Source organism: Megalopta genalis, chromosome 3, assembly GCF_051020955.1.
Source record: "Megalopta genalis isolate 19385.01 chromosome 3, iyMegGena1_principal, whole genome shotgun sequence".
NCBI lineage: Eukaryota > Metazoa > Arthropoda > Insecta > Hymenoptera > Halictidae > Megalopta > Megalopta genalis.
In genome coordinates, this window is record NC_135015.1 from 27,147,482 (window position 1) to 27,168,937 (window position 21,456).

The 21,456-nt window shown below is 45.5% G+C and overlaps 1 protein-coding gene across 7 annotated transcripts in view; it reads right to left on the reverse strand.

The window, feature by feature from the left end:
• The window catches only part of LOC117222199 (pleckstrin homology domain-containing family G member 5), a 154,575-nt gene that overhangs the window by 78,197 nt on the left and 54,922 nt on the right, over positions 1 to 21,456 (reverse strand). Inside the window, exon 2 of one of the 7 annotated variants that reach the window (XM_076520511.1) lies at positions 11,860 to 14,149. The exons of the other annotated variants lie outside the window; for them this stretch is intronic. Within the exon in view, the coding sequence (XP_076376626.1) occupies positions 11,860 to 11,904 (45 nt within the window). The 5' untranslated portion in view covers positions 11,905 to 14,149. The remainder of the gene's footprint in view (positions 1 to 11,859; positions 14,150 to 21,456) is intronic. 7 annotated transcript variants of the gene reach the window in all.

Consider the following 21,456-nt stretch of genomic DNA (forward strand, 5'->3'; position numbering starts at 1 on the left):
GCTCTCATTTTTTAACTTTTTTATCTGAGCCTATAACGAGAATTTAGAAAATACCTCTCGTAGATCTTAGAAACATATGCTGAAAATTCTATCGAAATCAGTAGACCTTGTTATGAGTTATAACAAATTAAAGATGGCAAAAATCACAGTTTCATCACGATTTTGACCAAAAACTGGAAGAAATCTGCAGTTCTTGAAATCTTTCAACGCCTGTAGCTCGACATTGGATTAATGTGTTTCGATCAAATTTTTAACATGCATGTAAGAAACCGAGATCTATTTACCGAGCTAAAAAAATAATAACTATAAACTGTTCATTTTAGCGTTATTTTTAAATCAAGTAATCAACCTATGCTCCCACTCTTATTTTTTCCGAAAATCAATCCTACTAGCCACAGTAACTGGTCCATGTATAGATTTGCTATTTTCCTATGTGCGCCAATTACTGTGGCTAGTAGAATTGATTTTCGGAAAAAATAAGAGTGGGAGCTCAGGTGATTACCGTCCGTCTTCCAAACGATTTAGCAAAATCGAGGAAAGACGGTGTGTCCGACTACCCGGGCGGAGCATCAAGAATTGCGAATTTGCATAAACAATGTCGGCTTAACGAAGACAAACACGTGGCCCCGATCGATCAGTAATCGAATACTTTCCAGGAATAGCATTTTCCCGGCAGTGACCCGAGAACGGTTCTCAGGAGGGCGATATCCTCGGAACGAGTCGCTGATGGATACACTTATCTGGTGTGTTTCGACAGGGCCGAAGGTACTTCCCGAAGGGCGGCCGGAGCTCGCTGGCATGCCCGATAAGGTTCTAAGGACGGGAATAGACGTCGGAGAGAGGTTTCGGAGCTGTCGGGAGCTTTTCTCCGCTGCTCGAGATGGCTGGCAACTAGCCAAAGATCGCGGCGTTGTCCAGCCCCGAAGCACCGCCGCCAAAGGGACTTCATAATCGAAATGAAAGAACCTGGAAACCCTTTCGATCCGCGCTCGCCCCACTATCTGCGCGTCCGATCGATTTTCTCCATTAAATAGAGACGCCCCCGCTGGCAACAAGGGACGACACAGGAATTGCAATCCATCTTCTGCGGTCGCCGCTCGTTCCGATTCGTTTCGATTCGGCAAACTATAGCTAGGAAACCTCCGAGGAATCGGCAACTAACGGCGGAGCCGCTAATCGAGCTTCTCGATCGAGGCGGCCTCGGAGAGTTCGGATAAATCGAGTATCGTCACGTCGATTAGCTGACGTTGATGGAATTAATTATGCGATCTCGACGGGGGAGGTTAATTTGATCGATGCGCGTTCGGGGACATTCGTTCGATTTCACTGGGAAATTATTTGGGCCCTGGGATTGATCGGAGTGTTATTTTCGGTGTTACTAAATTAATTAGCTGTAATTTCGTGTCATACTCGATATAAGAAGTTGTAACGGAATCTACTAACCATGAAAATGATGTGAAATTAATGCGCTATTCAATTTTCGCGTTGTTATTTCGCAATCGACGAAGGCGACGGAATAAGTACGAAAGACAATTATCAGGTGACAATTAATTAAGTAACTTAGCGATTCGATGAAATTTTGTCCGAATTGTCGATAAACAATGAAGAGGGCCGAAGCACGATTTCCCAAAAAATTCGAAATACCGATGTTGAAACCGCGAAACGAGAGCGGACGAGATATGTGGGTCAATTTCGTCGGGGCGTTGCGTGAATTTGAATGAAAAGAAGCCATCATAAATTAAGAGATCTTGTCGGGACGGTAATTCAAGGCATTCCCTATCTGCGTCGAGCTACACGCCACGCGGTGCTACAAAGTTAGCTGGCTATAGTTTCCTGGCCGGTATCGTGTTCCGAGGCGCATCCAACTGAAAATTGCTCGCCGCTCGATGCCGCTTCCGCGTTTCAGATTCAGCCGTTTATAAATTCCGAAGACCGCCCTCTAACCTTTCACGGGTCCGTAATAAATGAAACATTTCATTTGTCTAATTGATTGAAGAAATAAAAGCGACCACCGCCGGCGGAAACTGTTTCCTCTCCCCCCTCCCCCCTTTGTTTCGTTAAGTAACGAATCCACTTAAGGAACCCGCGCGATAGCCGAACGGAGGGATGGAAGTGCAGGAAAAACTGAATAAAAATCCTGGAGTGCGATCTCTACGTACGAAGCCTCGTCTGCGGGCTCGTTCCGCTTGCAAAACGTCTGCGCGCGTCAGATCGCTTCTGTCGAACGCGTGTCGAGGTTTCAAAGTCGATTATTTCAGGAATGGAGCATCCTACGAGCGAAGTTCATCCTGTCTTTTCTACGTAGCTTTTTTTCACGTACACTGTCGCTCGAATGTATGCGGACATTAATTTAATTACAATTGAATTACGATCGAATTAGAATGTAATTGATTTCATTAACTCTTATCACTATCTGAGACAAAATGATCGAATCTCTAATATATATATATAAACTTGATTAAATTTAAAAAAAAATGTGATCAAGAAATTTGATTAAGTTTGTACAATATTAGAGATTGTACAATATATATATATATTGAATATTGCTGAGTTATTTGATTAATTATTGGTTAAATGCGATCTCTAATATTGTACAAACTTAATAAAATTTTTTGACCACATTTTTTAATATATATTATTCAACATATATATATTTATTCATATTATTTCATATACATATTTATTCAATATATATTGAATAAATATATTGATGAGACGAAGATATAACTGTTCTTATTATATATATAATAATAATAATTATTATATTATTATATATCTGTATCTTATTATATATATATAACTGTTCTTATTATAATATATATTTTATATTATATATATAATTTAAAATATAATATAATAAAAAATATATATAGTAATATATTTTTTCATTACTTCATTGTTGATCGGATTCCACTCCGACAGTAAAACATCCCGTAAATGTCCTTTTTCCAATGTCCCAATATTTTTCGTGCGTGAACTGTTATTTCTTCAAAGGATTTGAATGCTTGTTCAATTCGATGTTATCAAGGTACATTGTATACACGTGCATTCACAACAGAATTTGAGCGTAGATTCGGTCTGTTTCGTGTCCCCGATCCGTCAGGCTCGAAATGAATGTTCTCGATGGAGAGACGGTTGCACGAGTATACACCGTGTCCCGCACAAACTTTCCGTACCTCGTGAAATTAAAAATTCGCCGCGCACACGCTAACGACAGTATTTTCCACAGTTCGTTTTCACCTTTAAACAGCCCGTGTATTTTTGTCGGTGGAAGAAGTCGCCTAATTAAAACCGCAAAGAGACTTCGAAACGAGGCGCCACCTGAATACGAAATTACGGACGGTCCGCGGCCCGGAGAAAAAAATAAAGAGCGAGCCTTTATGTACGCGTAATACGAACCCAGGCGGGATTATGTTGAATCCCGGCGGCGTCACGGGGACCGTGGGAACCGATGAACATAAGAATTAGCTAATTTCGAGGGCACAGCCGTCGAGGGCGCAGCTGTCGTCGGGTGCTTGTAAAGTAAAATGCCTCTTCTTCGACGGCGAGCCGCTCTCTCATCAATTTCCCCTTGTATTTCCCGGAGAAGTTTGCCTTGTTACGCAATTCGAAATTTCGTACGACCGATGCCGTAATGCCGGGAACCCCTTTCGACGAGGGGCTGGTAACCCCGTTCGCGTTTCTACGCGGAAATGTTTCCCCTTATCACTCATCGGGAAAAGTTCTCCCGTTTCTTTCACTGGAAATTTTCGAGCAATTCAGCCGACCTCTCTCGGTGCTCGTTCTCCACGGGAATTGTGACGTTTCAGCGCGGGATATTTCGTTTTACCGTTCTGCTCTCGCATAATTCGAGCCTCCCAGGCTTGAAGGCGTTACTTCAGCAACGTCAACAGCTTTACACATTCCCATGTTTCGCGAGTTCTCGGCAGTACGGAGCATTAACCGTCGCGATTTCGATTTCGTTTCCGTCGCATCCCCAACTCGTTCCGGATCTTTTCAGACCCCTTCGTTTACTCGCGATGTTTCTTAACCAGTCGGCTGCGTTCGACGAGTATACTCGTCAGGGATACGTGACAGTATCTTGTGTCACGACGAGTATGCTCGTCGCGCGTGAAAGGTTCGCTTCGTCGCTTCGTCGTTCAAAGACTAGCGACACTATTGCCACCGAAAAATCTTAGAATAGAATTATGAACATCCTGGAACATCGTTTCCTTGATTCGAACTCGATACCTCGCTGCCAAGTACAGTAATGTCTCCCTAATTGACGCTCAGATTGTCCACAGAAATGGACAGTTTGGAAAGAGGAGATACGATTGCTCGAGCCTTATGGCTCGTTTTTCATGGTCATCGATTGTTAGCAACTATAAAAACGAGCTACAAGTTTCGAATAAATCGTGTCTCCTCTTCCCAAATTGTCCATTTTTCTGGACAATCTAAGCGTCAATTAGGGAGACATTACTGTACATCGAATTAATTCTTAACTAGTTAGCTGTGTTTGACGAGTATACTCCTCATTGACTTAAATAGAAAGAGAAAGAGAAAAAGATAGGGAGAGAGAGAGAGAGAAAGAGAGAGAGAGAGAGTTGAATTTTTCAGTAGAACTGTCCAGGTTTACTGTAGGACCCAGCAAGCTTGTTTATCCTGTTTATACTCGTCATCGCTTGACTTAAATAGAAAGCGAGATGTGCAATTAGGGAGGGAGAGAGAAAGAGGGAGAGAGAGGGAGAGAGCGCGTGAGACAGAGAGAGTGCGAGAGAGAGAGCGTGTGAGAGCGCGAGAGAAAGCGCGCGCGCGAGAGAGAGAGCACGTGAGACAGAGAGAGCGCGAGAGAGAGCGAGAGTGAGCGCGCGAGACAGAGAGCGCGCGCGAGAGAGAGCGAGAGACAGAGAGCGCGTGAGACAGAAAGAGCGCGTGAGACAGAAAGAGCGCGAGAGACAGAGAGGGAGGGAGAGAGAGAGAGAGAGAGAGAGAGAGAGAGAGAGAGAGAGGGAGTTGAATTTTTCAGTAGAATCGTCCAGGTTTATTGTAGGACCGAGCAAGCTTGTTTATCCTGTTTACCGTCGGCGTTTACCGCAAGTAGAAGCAGCCCGTAATGGTCAGACGCTGCCGGAGTCTTATCAAACAGCTCGCGTACTCGATGAATATTAAAATTCAATTCCCGCGGCCACGATCCGTAACACGGACGAATTTTCGTTCCATCTCTTCGATCTATGTTTAAATTTCAACAATTACGTTAGCTCTGCACGTATCTGCAATAACAGATCGGAGTTCAAAATGTTTGATCAAGATAGTCTGATTTGAAACGGTAGAAAATAACATTTATTAATTTTCACAGGGACGAAAGAATGTAACAGTGCTGTGTTCGATCGTTTTTAAACAGTTAAAACTGTTGTGAATGAAAGCAAATTTTCGTTCAACTCTTGTTTATTTTGCACGAGAACCGGCATACTGCTTTTAACGAACTACAGTAATGTCTCCCTTACTGACGCTCAGATTGTGCACAAAAATGGAGAATTTGGGAAGAGAAGATACGATTATTCGAGTCTTGCGGCTCGTTTCTATAATTGTTGACAATTTATAACTATAAAAACAAACCGCAAGTTTCGAATAATCGTATCTCCTCTTCCAAAATTGTCCATTTTTATGGTCAATCTGGGCGTCAATTAGAGAGACATTGCTGTACAGTAATGTCTCCCTTACTGACGCTCAGAATGCCAACAAAAATGGACAATTTGGGAAGAGAAGATACGATTATTCAAGCCTTGGAACTCGTTTTTATAGTTGTTGACAATCGATAACCATAAAAAACGAGCCACAAGGCCCGAACAATCGTATCTCCTTTTCCAAAACTGTCCATTTTTGTGGACAATCAGAGCGTCAATTGGGGATACATTACTGTACAGTAATGTCTCCCTTACTGACGCTCAGATTGTCCACTAAAATGGATAATTTGACATAACCTTGTCCATTTTTGCGGACAATCAGAGCGTCAATTAGGGAGACATTACTGTACAGTAATTTGGGAAGAGGAGATGCGATTATTCGGGCCTTGCGGCTCGTTTTTATCAATCGTATAATAATAATATATAATATAATATATAATAATAATAATCGTATAATCGAACAATCGTATCTCCTTTTCCAAAATTGTCCATTTCTGTGGACAATCTGAGCGCGAATTAGGGAGACATTACTGTATTATGGTTGTATAAAAAAAAAGAAGCGCGGACGCTGATTTTCGCAATCGCTGCAGCAACAACCGAATATATTCCCGCGTTAGAATGATTCAGCTAGAGCCGTTCAGCTCCTCCGCCATTAAGAATTCCAGGCCGCGCGGAGAAAATGGGACGTGGCAGCGACAGTCTCTTATAAATCGCTTCGCCGGAATGACACATCGAGCCATCGTCGGGCCATCAGTCTTCCCTCTTCAACGAAATAATAAATTCCCGTTAAGGAAGATTCCCCATCGATAAATGATGCACGCGTCCCCAAGGAAGCTGCCGCTCGCTTCGAGGATCGATAGCCGAGAATCGAGTCGGGCATTTCGCAGCGGCGGACCGCGGCGAACGTTGCTAATTACGACCGCGCGCGCGTTCGTCCGTTTAAATATTTGCGGAATAACCGTTCCGCTGTAAATGCATTCCGCTTCGTCGGCGACACTCGAAAAAAAAAAGAAAGAACCGAGCTGCCAGCGGCGACTAAAAAGTCAATTCGAATCGACACCGAGCTCGCCGCGTCGTTTCCGCAGCTCCGGCGAAACAACATTCCGGGAGAGCAATGTTCCGTTTCGTGTCCGAGATCATTTCCAACGACTGAATTAACGGCAGGATGGATTAATGGCGCGCCTATTCCCGCGGGGACCAAAGCCTGTGGGTGGCTCTTCGAGGTGTGCCGCGAACGAATTATTCTCGACATCTCGTGCAAACGCTGCCGAGCGCTGACTTTTCAACTGTTTTACCTTTCGAGAGGATCACGCAGCTTTTTCGAGATAGTCGTGGTTAGGCTGATGCCATAACATCAATAAATATTGGACGAAGGCTCGTGTATAATGACGTTGAAATTGCAGGATATTATTGATTATTGCGATATTCAAAATTGTGCATTTCAAATTGCGCATTCGCGTTCAAGACTAGATTTACGGGACGCGTCGAAATGACGGGTCAACAATTTTTTAATTTACGATTATTCGTATCGTAATCATTTACATTTAATCATTTAATCATTTAATCATTTAATCGTATACATCGCAGTCATATACATTTATGAGTTATTTGTTCAATTTATATGTTTCACTTACGGCGATTGTTACAATAACACGTGTTCAAAATCGGAATAAATGTCTAATTGTTCCTTTTATAAGCTCCTATAAAACAGCTGTTTTTTGTGCTCCGTAAATCTAGTGTTTAATTCACATCAATTCTTCCGAACAATTCTTCTGACAACATGTTCGCAGACTCCGAACGTTTGCATTCTCTCGACTTGTTTGGATAATCGAGGCTCTACTCTATTCGATTTATTATTATTATTATTTATTGATAAACGAGCTGAAAGCTCTTTGTACACACTGTCTACACGTAGAAGCAGGACGTTGTACGCGTTATGTGCTCGCATTGGTGATAAAATCACGCAATTGACGTTCGAAGATTTATAGGGAACCGGTAAAAAGATCGATGCTGCCGTGTAGTGCGCGCGAAACTGCTGTAATGCGATTCATCGGATTACGTAGGTCATACAGTAAATTCTCCGTAATTGATGCTCAGCTTGGAAACAAAAATGGAGAATTTGGAAAGAGGAGATACGAATATTCGAGCCTTGCGTTTTTATAGCTACCGATTGTAAAGTTATTTAATTATCATAAGGTTATTATAAGGTCGATGTTAAGGTCTGTCTGGGCGTGAGTCAGGTAATAAAAAACGCGGAGCTACAAGTTACAGTGAACTTTTTTCCAATCGATGCTTAGATTGTGGATAAAAATGGACAATTTGGGAACAGGAGATACGATTGACAATCGTATACGTAACTATAAAAACGAGTCGTAAGACTCGAATAATAATCGAAAAATAATCTCTTCTTCCCAAATTGTTAATTTTTGTTTACAAACTGAAGGACGATTGTGGAGAATTTACTGCAGCGAATTTTAGATTTCAGATTTTCGGAAATCAGTATCGCTCGGATGATTGGATATTGTTTCGATTTCGCGAGATATGATATTTTGGGAGACTGTCTGATAAACTACAATCTGATATATTATTATCGATTGTCAAAGTTATTGTCCACAATTATAAAAACGAGCCGCAAAGCTCGAATAATCGTATCTCCTCTTCCCAAATTGTCCATTTTTGCTTCCAAGCTGAGCATCAATTAGGTAATCTAGGATCTCTAGGATCTCTTAGGATCTAATTATTTAGATCTAACATTGTATATACAGTAAATTCTCTCTAATTGGCGCTCAGATTGTGCACAAAAATTGACAATTTCGGAAGAGAGGACATAATTATTCAAGCCTTGCGACTCGTTCTTTCTAATCGGTAATTATAAAAACGAGCTGCAAGGCTTGAATAATTATATCCACTCTTTCGAAATTGTCAATACAATACTAATAATAATACTAATAATAATAATACAATATTATATCTAAGTAATTTGATCCTAAAAGATCCTAGAGATCCTAGAGATCCCTAGAGAAATCTCCTCTTCCAGAATTGTCCATTTTTATATACAATCTGAGCGTCAAATACAGAGAATCTAGATCTAGATCTAGATCTAAGCGTTGCTGTCGATGCATAGAAATTGATCTATGCAACTAAAGACACACAATCGATACGATTATCAAACAAATCGAAGACAAAACTTTGCCAGCAATTTGTCCATAACCGATGCTTTCCATAATGTCTTCCTTTTCTCCTAAAAAATGTTCCAAGCACTGCGCAGTGCCCGAAACCCGGATCCCCATTCACGCGTGATCATCGAGAGTATCAATAATAGTCTCGTCCGGGCGAGAAGAAATTCCCGCGGCATTTATTCCGGACAATAGAGGCAAGTGGCTCTAGATAAAATTGCACCGAAGATCGACTCTCGACAAGGTCGAGTTCGTGTCGGCTCGCAGCCCAAGGACTCCATTTTCACGATGACGCGGTCGAACCGCGGGTTTCATCCCGGTCTCGGATACGCGGCGAACGGTGACAATAATCTTTGTTGCCCGGGAAGAATAACCGACTCGGTCATCCGGGCTGACAGGGTCGATCGATTCGACTAATGGACGATCGGTTTTCAGGTCGTCGGTCACCGGCGCTCCACCTGTCCCGCCCGATCGCGTTTACATAGCTTAATACACGGCTTTCAACGAAACACCTCGGCAACGTTTTAATTGCACCCGCGGAGAGATAATCGGCCCGGCGCGCGAGCACCGGGTGAATCCAGCCGGTTCGGGATCGACCGGTTCAAGAGCACAGTGATGGGATCTGTTTCTTTGAGCAGCGTTTAGACGCGTTTCTCGGCTCCCGTTCGCGTATTCGGGCTTTATAGAGCGTGACAGAATAATCGCGGCGGCGGCGGCGGATATCTCCGATATCAAAGAGGATTCCCGCAATTTCTGATTACCAGCGGCAGGAAATTGTGTCGTCGCTTCGATGTAAAAATCATTTTCAATCCGCCGGCGAGGCTACGGAAACTGTAACACGAGATGCGCAGAGCTGCGACTGTGCGCGGCGACTGACGTTTAATTAAACTAGGGAGTCGTTCGAAAAGTCGAAACACATTCGCTCGAGAACGCTCCGCGATCTCTCGCGAGAACCCGCCGAGCTGTTTTTGCGCGCGTCGCAGTGCCACTAGGTTTCCATGAAACCGATTCTTCGAGCGGGATTCTTAATTTCGCCAACGTTATAGACCGACGACGTTAACCTTTTAGGCCCGACGCGCCACTATAGTGGCTTGCTCTAGTAGCTCACTCGCTCATCGTTTGAATAATCGTCTTCATATGCATTGTTTCACACTTCTTTTGTCTTCACATCGATTTACAACAGTCTACAGGGTGTCCCAAAAATGTCTCGCAATCCGGAAATGGCGGGTTCCTCGGATCATTTGAAGTAATTTCTTCCTTTACAAAAATTTTCTCCGAGGCACCGTTAACGAGTTATCAACGAAAAACAGTGACCAATGAGAATCGAGTACGGCTGACGCGAGGCGGCCCAGCCAACCAGCGCACGAAGCCCAGTTCCGCTCATTGGCTCGATCGCTTCGCGCCAGCCGAGCTCGCCTCTCATTGGTCACTGTTTTTCGTTAATAACTCGTTAACGGTGCCTCGGAGAAAATTTTTGTGAAGGAGAAAGTTGCTTCAAATGGCCCGAGGAACCCGCCACTTTCGGATTGCGAGACATTTTTGGGACACCCTGTATATACAGACAGAATATACAGTATCGGACTCTGTACAGTACATATCAGACTCTGTAGACCAGAGAAATAGCCTCGCGCAGAATTCAGCCGTACCTAAAAGGTTAAGAACACAATGCATAGAGAACGGAGGATAGCGTCGCGCCGGAACGGAGACACAAGGTCCCTTCCCGCGGTATTTATCTCCTAATGGAAAATTCAAGTAATTGATGGGGCGACGTAGAATATCGAGCGTCCGGGCCAAGGTCTTTTTAATCGGGACGGAAGATGAAATTCTTCGCCGGTGTGTTTTTAAGCGAAGGAAAATCCCGGGACTCCGTTTCCGATGCAACCAATCGCGGGATGGATTTTAATTTTCGATTTACACCGTTCGGCTCGTTCCCGTTGGAATTTTCATACGACGATCGGAGAGATCGTCGTCGGGCGATGAAGCTCGGCGACGCGACAGCAAGTATTCGACGATCGGAGATGTTTACCGGCCGACGGAGCGGGGACACTTTTCAGAAACGGCAGCACTTAGCGCCAGGAAACGAGGGACCCCGGCCAGACAATGGGCTGACTTCCCGGCGAATGTGCAAATGGATCGCGAGTTTCCAGCTGTTCGGCTATAATCGAAAAACAATCCTATTCGGATCACGATTTCCCGGGGCAATTATCTTTCCCTCTGATCAGCTGGAAGTGCCAGACTTCCGTGACGTTTTCGCGGAACTAGGTCGGCCCCGTTAGATGACTGTGCAGAAAGTTTCGAGGATCCTTAGGCCTTACAACGGCTGTTTCGGGGAGGACGGGGGGAACACGTGTGCCAGTCGGTAACACTTTATCAGCTAATAGCTGGCAACCTAACGAATTAATATCCGCGGGAACTACGTCGCGGCGCTCCACGGGCACGGTAATGAAATAGTCTGGCAACGGAACAAGAATCTCGCGATTCGAGAATCTGAGAAAGCGGTTGAATTCCAGCGTGTCCAAGTGCTGGGAGCAGGATATCATTGTTCAAATGAAGAAGAGTCTAAGATTTAAGCAGGTGGGATCGTTTTTAGCGTTGTAACAGGGAACTATGCCTCTTTGAAATGATAGCAAAACGTTCGCGGAATGTACAATAGTTAACTTGTCTTTTTCGTGTAGTACACGTAAAATACGGTTTTTCATAATTGCATCCGCCGCAGCATCGCGGTAGAAAGCTACACTGAAGTTCACTGCATCTAACAGAGGGAAGTGTGACACGATTAAAGAACGTGTTGAGCAAGATTGGAGTAAAAGATAACGGAGATAGTCGCGAGATAGGGTAGAACGAGCACTATCAACGAGCAGAGTGACAGTAATCCAGAGAAATATGCACATACACAGAGAGAGAAAGATACAGAGAGAAGGAGAGAGAGTGAGAGAGAGAGAGAGAGAGAAAGATAGTCTGAAGGGATGAGAGAAGGGTCAAAGAAGGCACTCGTATCGAGTAGTGTCGTGTTACGGTACCTGAACGCGGCCCATCGGTGGCGACACCACCAGGAAGATTCTCATGGTGGCCTTGAGAAAGTCATCCTGGTTGCGGTTGGTCTCATGCAGACCGGCCTCCGAGATGCTGGCGCTGCTGTGGGTGGGTTTGCGGCGCACTTTGCGCCTGATGCTGCCGACTAACCTTCTCCAATCCTGTCCGGAACCGGTTGCTGCGCCAGCACCGGACACGGCACCGGCTGCGACACCGGATGCGACACCGACACCGCCGCCGCCACCACCCCCGCCCCCGTGGGTGGGCGCATCCTGGCCCTCCGCTGACTTCGAGGGACTTAGGTCGCGACTGGGCCGTCGACTTAGGACTCCGCGGCTCGGTGTGCCAGCGGACGCGGACACCGCGCCGCTCCTGGCCCCGAGCGCCGGCTGCGGCCCACCTAGGCAACCGTTCACGGGGCCCGCAACCTCAGCGCCCCAACCGGTCAACCCCTCCACCGGCCTGCCACCGCCGGGCCCGGTTGCCCCACCGTCGCCGAACGAACCAATCGCGTGCCGTCCGATCCCGCTGCCGATGCTCAACCTGCGCGCTAACCTCGACAGGCTGTTACGCAGCCGTACGATCACTTCCGACGTGTCACCGCTGTCTTCCCGGCTTTCCAGGCTCCGGCTGAACCGGCCGATCGGGTACTCGTTGATCCTCCAGTTTATCTTGGCCAATATGGTTTCCAAGGACCAGCTTGCGAACCTGCTACAGCTGACTCTATAATCTGTTCCTCGGCTGTTCTAGTCTTCCGGATCTTCCAACGGACTCGCTGGTCCCAGGTGTCACGAATCTCTGGCTTCGATCTTCCAAACGATCCGAGACGATCGACTTATCAGAGACAGAAAATATAACCAAGGTGTGGCAGCTTCTCTGCAGACTCTCGGATCTTTTCAAGCTCCGGTGAAATTGAAAGATGTAAGCAAGGATGTGGTCAGAGACTGTTTCTTAGGTGTGCAACACTTTCAGACTTCAGCCGAGTTGGCTGATCTTCCTGTTCACCTTCGACCACGGTGCACCAGCTGATATGACAATCTAACGAAGGACTGTTCCTCTTCCAATCTTCTCAGCCAGCTAATATACTTGGTTCCTCCAGTCGATCTCGGTTAACCGAAGTATCGAAGACAGAAGAGGCGATCCTTGTACCAAGTGAACCTAGCTGTTCCCGTCACTACCGGTCCCCATGGACTGTCAGCATGGGGAAGCTCGTTACCCTTGGCTCCGTTAACTTGGGCGAATTAGGCCGTCGAAAGTTCTCTCCGCAGGGCAGCGTGCTCGAGTTCGTTTTGTTCGTACTTCTTGTCCAATAGGAGCATGGTTGTCGCGTGTTATTGCCAGCCAGGGTGAGCACCCTGGCCGCGATCGATGTATCGGTTCCCGTGCCGCGTGTCCGCCGACTCCTTGACCCAGGGTGTCGTTTCTGGGTTACGCGGCAATTCGATTTCTTATTGTCTCCCGGGGAACTTCGGATCCTCGTGCACCCGGTCCGCCGCGCTGGTAAAACTGCAGTCCGCTGATCGCCCTCGATCAATCCTAGAGCGCCGGATATCCCCTAAGCTGCTTCTCGAGAGCGATCTCCGTAGATCGATCGCAAGCCGCTCCCTTCCGCTCCCTACCCGTATCGATACCCTGGCCACGTAGACCAGGTGTCAACGTGTTTAGACTGACTGCTCGAGCCTCAGAGACGCAGCCGGCGTTCGCCTAACGCCGCTCGAAGACGTTTGCGCCTCGATACAGCCGGGACAACTCCGCCTGGTCTGATCCTCTTCATAAGAGGGCCGCCTTTGTTGGACAGTCTCCGAGAGGGGGACACCATCGGAAACGGACGGGATCAAGTGGTCGATCCTCTCGTGGCGATCGTTCTCGAGGAGTCGCGAAAGTTCGGCCGAAAGTCGACGGCCCGGAGGGCCGCCACGAGCGGAAACTTCGGGAACTTCGGAATCTTTGGTCCCGCGAGGATCGAGGGGGCCGATTATTTCCATTAAACCGCTCGACGGGGAGTCGGGACGTCGCCTCGTCGAATTACCCTCTCTAATGGCGCGCCGAGAGATCCTATAAACGTCCGTGAGAGCTTCTTGTCTCGGCGGCTCGATAGACCGCGGGCTCCCGATCCGATATTCCTTCGAACGGATCTCACTCGTTCGTTACCTTTCGCTTTTTCTGCGCGCTCGGAGACGGGACTCTCTCTCTTTCTATTTGCGCTGCGGATCCTCGCTGATTGGACACTCACGGCTCGACCTTAGCTTTCGCGGGACAGTTTGCGTTGTCTGGCATCTGCGTAATCAACGGATCGAATCAGTGGACGCCGGCCGAATCGGCAACCTCGATGGAAAATCGAGTCGAGGGAGGATCGCGGCTCCCGTCGACCGAGCTAAAGTGCATCCTTGCGAAATTGTTCGCCTGAAAACCTGCTCCCCTCTCACCTCGCCTCGCCCGGTTACGGCTACAGAAAGCTTTTCGTTTGTTTAATTATTCGCGAGACTTTTCGAGGGCGTGGGTTTACCTTGCGGCCAAGTTGTTCGCGCGGTCGGAACGCCGCGGCGCGCGGGACTTTTGATGACGCGGGCGCGGTGGCTCGACCGGAAACGCTTTGTTGAAAAAATTACCGGGAACTGGGACGCGAATGTATAATGAACGCAAGTCGTCAAAGTTACAGGAGGTAGCTAACGTCGCCCGCTTTTTGCCGGCGACCCGTGTTTCGGAGGGGAAACGCCGCGCGAAACTTTTCGCCGATGATTATCCGGCACGGTTTCAGCGGGATTTAATATTCCGAATGGCAGACGGCGTTGAAAGCTTGGAGTCTACGATTGATTAGGTGTAATCTAGTTTTCATCTGGACCAGCTCGAATTCATTCTGGACAGCTTTGATTCGGTATAAACAGATTTTACTTGGATTTAATCGGTTCGCGGGACGTCGGTCTAACTGTGATTAGAGGTGATCGAGCCTTCTGTTAAGTATGAAAATCGTTCAACCTGATTTGATCATGGTCTACAGAAGTTGGAGTTCGTAAGGCATTGATTAGTTTTAAATTTAGTTCACATCGAGTTCGATTTAATTCGGTTTATGCTGGTGCTGGCTGTCTGCCGCGAGTTTAAATTAGTTTAACTGAGTTCGGTTAAGTTTGTTTGGATCGACGTAAGGTTTAGTTAATTTATTATCAACCTTTAGCACCGATCCCCGCAATTTCGATCGATAATTAAAGCGAAGCTTTCGTTTCGTCTTATTGCTATCACTTTATTACTATCGTTTGCTATCATTTTTAGATATTACAGTAATGTCTCTCTAAGATTGTCCACAAGTATGGACAATTTGGGAAGAGGAGATACGATTGCTCGAGTCTAAGAGTATAAGAACGAGCTGCAAGGCTCGAACAATCGTATCTCCTCTTCCCAAATTGTCCATTTTTGTTGGCAGTCTGAGCGTCAGTTAGGCAGACATTATTTATTTGAAATTTGAACGAACAGTAATGTCTCTCTAATTGACGCTCAGATTGTCCACAAATATGGACAATTTGGGAAGAGGAGATGTTCTAGTCTTGCGATTTGTTTTTATAGTTACGAATTGTCAACAACTATAAGAACGAGCTGCAAGGCTCGAACAATCGTATCTTCTCTTCCCAAATTGTCCATTTTTGTTGGCATTCTGAACGTCAGTTAGGCAGACATTATTTGTTTGAAATTTGAACGAACAGTAATGTCTCTCTAATTGACGCTCAGATTGTCCACAAATACGGACAATTTGGGAAGAGGAAATACGATTGTTCGAGTCTTGCGGTTTGTTTTTATAGTTACCAATTTGTCAACAACTGTAAAAACGAGCTGCAACAAGCTCGAATAATCGCACCTCTTCTTCCCAAATTGTCCATTTTCGTGCGCAATCTGAGCGTCAATTAGGGAGACATTACTGTACCTCTTTCGTTCGACAATTTTTCACCGCCCGTATCTTCGTTTCTCAACAATATTTACGAATGTACCGTGAAACGAACGGGTGTACTCGAGCGGATAAAATTCTGCGCTTCCCCGACAGGGAACCGAAGCAGCAAGATTCGCTTGCTAGGATCGGCTGACTAATGCCGGCCGCTTCCACTCCAGAAGACAATCACGAATAAAACGTTATCAGCAACGCGTTACGAGAATGTTTCATGAAACGGTACACCGTGACAGAGAGCACAGAGGGAAGTTGCGGGAGCGTAACGCAATTAAAAAGGGGAAATGCCAGCGAGTGAAACGGGCCAACGATAGTCGGGCGAGCCAAGAAAATATATATATATCGTTTTGCTGACGTCCGGAGAATTTACTTTGCAAGACACGGCCGGAAATTATATTCAATTTTCAACGGGTTCTGCCGCGAGGAGTGCATGCACTTCGGATCCCATTGTGACTCCCACGCTGTCCAGGGACGCAATAAGGCGGACCAAAGTGTTCCGGCAATGTCTAAGCCCGCCGGTTATAGTGGATGAACCAACAATCCCGAAATAAAATGCTCGTCGATGGACTGCAGATTTTCGTTAGAAACAGAAACTGGCTGGATTCTCGTTGCAAGATACGAGAGTTCGAAAGAAATTTGATAACTGTTTCAGCGTTTTTAACGAGCTCAAAATAACGCAAACATTGTTCATAAGTTATTTTAATCGTAAAATTTACATTATTTTAATTATTCGCTATCTGCCACGCGACTGTCATCGAACAAACGCAACGAGCGATTGACAGCATCTCCGCGTTATCCTCGCGACGAGAATATCTCCGTCGACGAAGTATAAACTCGCCGATATCAAATTGTCGATCGTCCCATAATTTTTCGAATCGGCGGATCGGAGCATCCGCTGGAACGGCGGCATAATCCGCGCGGTATCGTTTGTTCAGCGTGGCGACGCAAAAGTGCAGTATAACCGGTGGATTCGGATGATTCTGCTGAAATTCAAGCAGCCCGGTGCCGATGCAGCCAGGCTGCTCCCCGGTGCATTATTGAGTAGTTTGTATGCGGTGGGTTCCTCGGATCGTCCGGAACGACCGCGATTTTTTCGCCGAGCCGAGCCGAGCCGCGCCGTTCCCGGCGAATAAACTTCGCCGAATGAAAAGTTCGGCGCCCGTCTCCTGTATTGATCAAGGCTCGATTCAACGATCCCGCCCCCTCCGGAAGCAGGCGGCCGATTCGAGTGAATCTGCGCGGAAGAACAAATCGAGCAAGCAATTTCATCCAACAGCGTTTTCGAGACCCGCGCAAAAATATAAATAGATAGCTCTCGGCGCGGCGCGACGCTGCGCTCGGTGCACGATGCGATCTGCACCGGGCTCCGGCCGTGTTTCGAGTTTGAAAGAATGCCAAGTAGGCGAGCGAGCGGAACGGAGAACTCGGGGAAACTCGGGGAAACTCGCGGCTGATATTTCCCGACGTGAAACAAAATTTAATAAATGCCAGACGGATAAAATAAGCGCAATTTGGCTGGCTGAAATATCGAGACGTTGTTGTTCTACGGGGCTCGAGAATCTTCAGAAGCGGGGGAAAGTGGATTTTCTTGAGCTTAAACGAGATCCCGGCGTACGACAGCAGGCTCTGCTCGTCTTAATTCCTCGTTTTTTTCTTTTTCATTCAGGAATTTCATCTTCGTGCGCTTTTTTAACTCTATCACGGTTTTCGCCTCGTTCTTAAAGTGTGTGTGAGAGAGAGGGAGAGAGGACGCGGAAAATTAATTACTCGCATCCGCGACACCGGCGTTTTCCCTCTGAAACCACTGGAAACTCGATGGACGAATGATTCAAATGCGGTACAAATGAGGCGGATTCGTCGAGCAACGCGCGTTAAATTCGACACTGATTCGAGGGGGGAAGTGCTATCGGAGAGAGCCGAGACGGTTTTGATTTTGTTTGGATTTTCTGCTACAAAGGTGATTTTATTTTCGAAACCGAGTTGGAGGTTGCAGACGACGCGAAAGGTGCATGATAAATGTGATTTCCTGGCGGATATAGGCGGACGAATCGGCGGGCAGGATAGAGGCGCGAAATAAGCCCGACTTTTCGAGGAATTTGACGAGCACGCGATTCTCTTATTCAGCGTCAAATTAACGCTGCCCCCTTTCCGGTGTGTTCTGTTTGCCTTCCGAATCCTCTCCGTCTTTCTCCGATCCCCCTTCGAAGCACCCTTCCGTCTAAACCGCTTTCTCCTACTGAAATCCACTGGAATCCGACCCGACCCGACCCGACCCAACCCGACCTGACCCGATCATCCTGCACGACGCCCGCTCGTTCGTCTCCGTTTCATTATCCGACGTTCTACCATACGTATCTGGAATTCATACGGCCCAAATTGCTTTTAAAGCTTATTCCGATACTCGCCGCTTGAATTTTATAACGTCCCTGCATCCCTTGCCGCCGGATATCTACTTTAGACCCTGCGCGCCTTTCGACGCAATCTTCCTCAACGGAGAACCTTTGTCTTCGATGTTTCATCAAAAAGACTTCCCCACATTGAAGTCGAGATTACGATCTCATTGCTAGTTTATTACCCGGTTCTAACCGAGTAATAATTTCGAGTCGCGAGTCTCTGTTTGCGTTTGATGCGCAGGGATGCTGCGGATTTTATGCGTTTATGGGAAAAATGGAATGGCGAAACTTGAAGAAGAAAGAGGAAAGATTGAGTGAAATAATAATAATAATCTAATAATAATCTGTTAAGTACGATTGCTATACCGTTCTTTTTAGTATGAATAATGTTCTGATTCATCGTCGTCGATATTTAAACATTTAAGTAAATATAGACGCACGATAAACATAACGATATTATAATAATTTATATATTTATATTACATTATTATAATAATATATATACAGGTATAATAATATATATACATGTCACAAAAATGTCTCGCAATCCGGAAATGGCGGGTTCCTCGGATCATTTGAAGCAACTTCTTCCTTGACAAAAATTTTCTCCGAGGCACCGTTAACGAGTTATTAACGAAAAACAGTGACCAATAAGAATCGAGTGCGGCTGACGCGAGGCGGCCCAGCCAACCAGCGCACGAAGCCCAGTTCCGCTCATTGCCTCGCCGCAGTTGAGCTCGCCTCTCATTGGTCACTGTATTTCGTTAATAACTCGTTAACGGTGCCTCGGAGAAAATTTTTGTAAAGGAAAAAGTTGCTTCAAATGACCCGGGAAACCGAGAAAAAATAATATATTATATTATTATATTATAATATAATAAATATAATATCTTTCCTTCTTAGAAATTATTAGAATCGAAAAACTTCTAATCATTGCAACTATGATGAAAATCGTGCGGCAAGGCGTTTAGAATGTTGACGTATTAATCTGAACTTATTCAAATCATTTAAGAAAAAAAGAATATTATAACTTACTGTCATTTGTTTTGCTATAGTCGCAGACAATTTTTATTTCGCATAAAGATCCGCGGCCGGTAACTTTGACCCTTGAAGGTATTAAATCTTTTCATTAAAGAATAAACGAGACAAAAGAATAATTTTAATTACGCTTATGCCGCTACCCTAAGCGGATATTACCAGTTTCGCGGTGGTGGACAGCAGCTACCGGTTCACAACAAAATTACCAGAACGACCACACGTGTTCGCGTGTACCAGCTCGCAAGTTCCGTTCCGGTGTTACAGTTTCGAGCCGAAACGGATCGCAATCATGGCCCCGATATCCCGGAGCCAGCGAAACGTCGAATTTCCTCGGGATCGGCCACGAGAAAGATCTATATATCTGTTGACTGTCGGGCCGGGCCGACTGCGCAACCTGGTGCAACACTAAAGAAATTATTTGCCCACGCACGCGGGAACCAATAGCGACCGCGTTCGTATGCGCCGCACATCCGACCTGATTCGACGACGGCTAATCCCCTTCGAGCCGCACTTTTCATCGGTTACGGGGAAAAACGACGGGGAAATTCGGTCCGGTCGCCTGTGCATCTACATTTTTCAAATTGATTTACCGGCGGCCCTTTAAACCGCTCTCTTACGTACGAGACGGGGCAGCAGAGTTTCAGACGTTCTTTTACGAGAATCCTTCGGAAAATCCTTGCAGTTTTACGAGAACTCGGAGAACTATTATTTAGTGGGAATGCGTCCCGGATTCTGCCTAGTCGAACGAAATGCTGCATAAAGTATGGGGCATATATCGTAGATTTCGAAAGTTCCGGATTTTACGGGGGAAATGGTTCATGTACAGTGGCCCGCAAAAGTGTTCGGAACAACTTCTGAAACGTAATAACTTTTTTTAAAACTGAACTAAATTACTCGAATGTTTTCTCTAGATGATAGAGAGTCGAGTCTACCAGACGATGTCTATAAAGATTTTTTTTTAAATTTTGCTATTGCTTGGAGTGAAAAAAAACGTATTAAAAACCCCCGTTTTTTAACTTTTTTATCCGAGCCTATAACGAAAATTTAAAAAACGTCTTTTATAGATCTAATAATAATGTTAGTTAGAACTTAGATCTAGATTAACGTCATTAGATCTAGATTAGATCGAATAATGTTAGTTAGATTGTTAGAACTTATATTTTTTGCCATCTTTAATTCGTTATAATTCATAACAACGTCAACTGATTTTGATCAAATTTTTAGCACGCATATTAAGTTACCAAGATCTACGCGAGGCATTTCTTAAATTTTCGTTGTAGACTCAGATAAAAAAATTAAAAAAAAACAAGAGTTTCTTTTTGTCTTTCCAAGTAATAGCGAAATTTAAAAAAAACGTTCCAGTCATCGTTTAGTGAACTAGTTTCTCTATCATCTAAAAAAAATTCAAGCCACTCAGTCCAATTTCAAAAAAGTTATTGCATTTTAAAAGGTGTACGAACACTTTCGCGAGCCACTGTATATGTCGCTTCTGACGAGATGCTTCGAATTTGTTAATGAAAGATAAAATTCATTTGACTGCGATGGGGATTAATGAAGGATCTAGATGAAATTCACCGGAGAATCCGTTGCATAATCCTTATCTGTGCATCTATCTTTGTTTCTCAAAAGTGGAAGCTAAAATAATTTTCAATCCTCTCAGAAAGTTATATCAGTAAATCTAAAAACATGCAATATTGTATTTTAGCATTATTTTGCATTAAAAATCCTACGAAAAAATTCGCGATAACATTAAAGTGCATAATGATCCATAGAAAACCGAACAACCGGAAGTTGCACACTAGATCAAGATAACGCCTTCGAACCTAATCCAAATCCACCCGAAACAAAACCACGGATCGTAGCAACATCTTGGAGGCAGCCTTCGAGGGGCCAATCCATTTTTCGTCCCCTTTCGCGGACGATTAATTTCACCAACGACTGGCGCCGCAAAGAACGATAACGTCCGGCTACCCCTCGAGCATCCGTCCTTATCGGAGATACGCCAGTATCTCGATCTCTGTTTGAAGAAGACCCTCGAGCAGAACTAATTAATCGACCGGTTGATTCAATCCAGTCGGCAGCGGCGACGGATTCGGTCGCCGCTATTATATCATCTGTCTTCGGGCGACCTCCTAATTAAGGTTTCATTAGGGAACCGGAGGATCGATTGCGCGATCGTTCAAGTTCCTTCGAGGAGGATCCTTGGTATGGCTCTTAGAGGA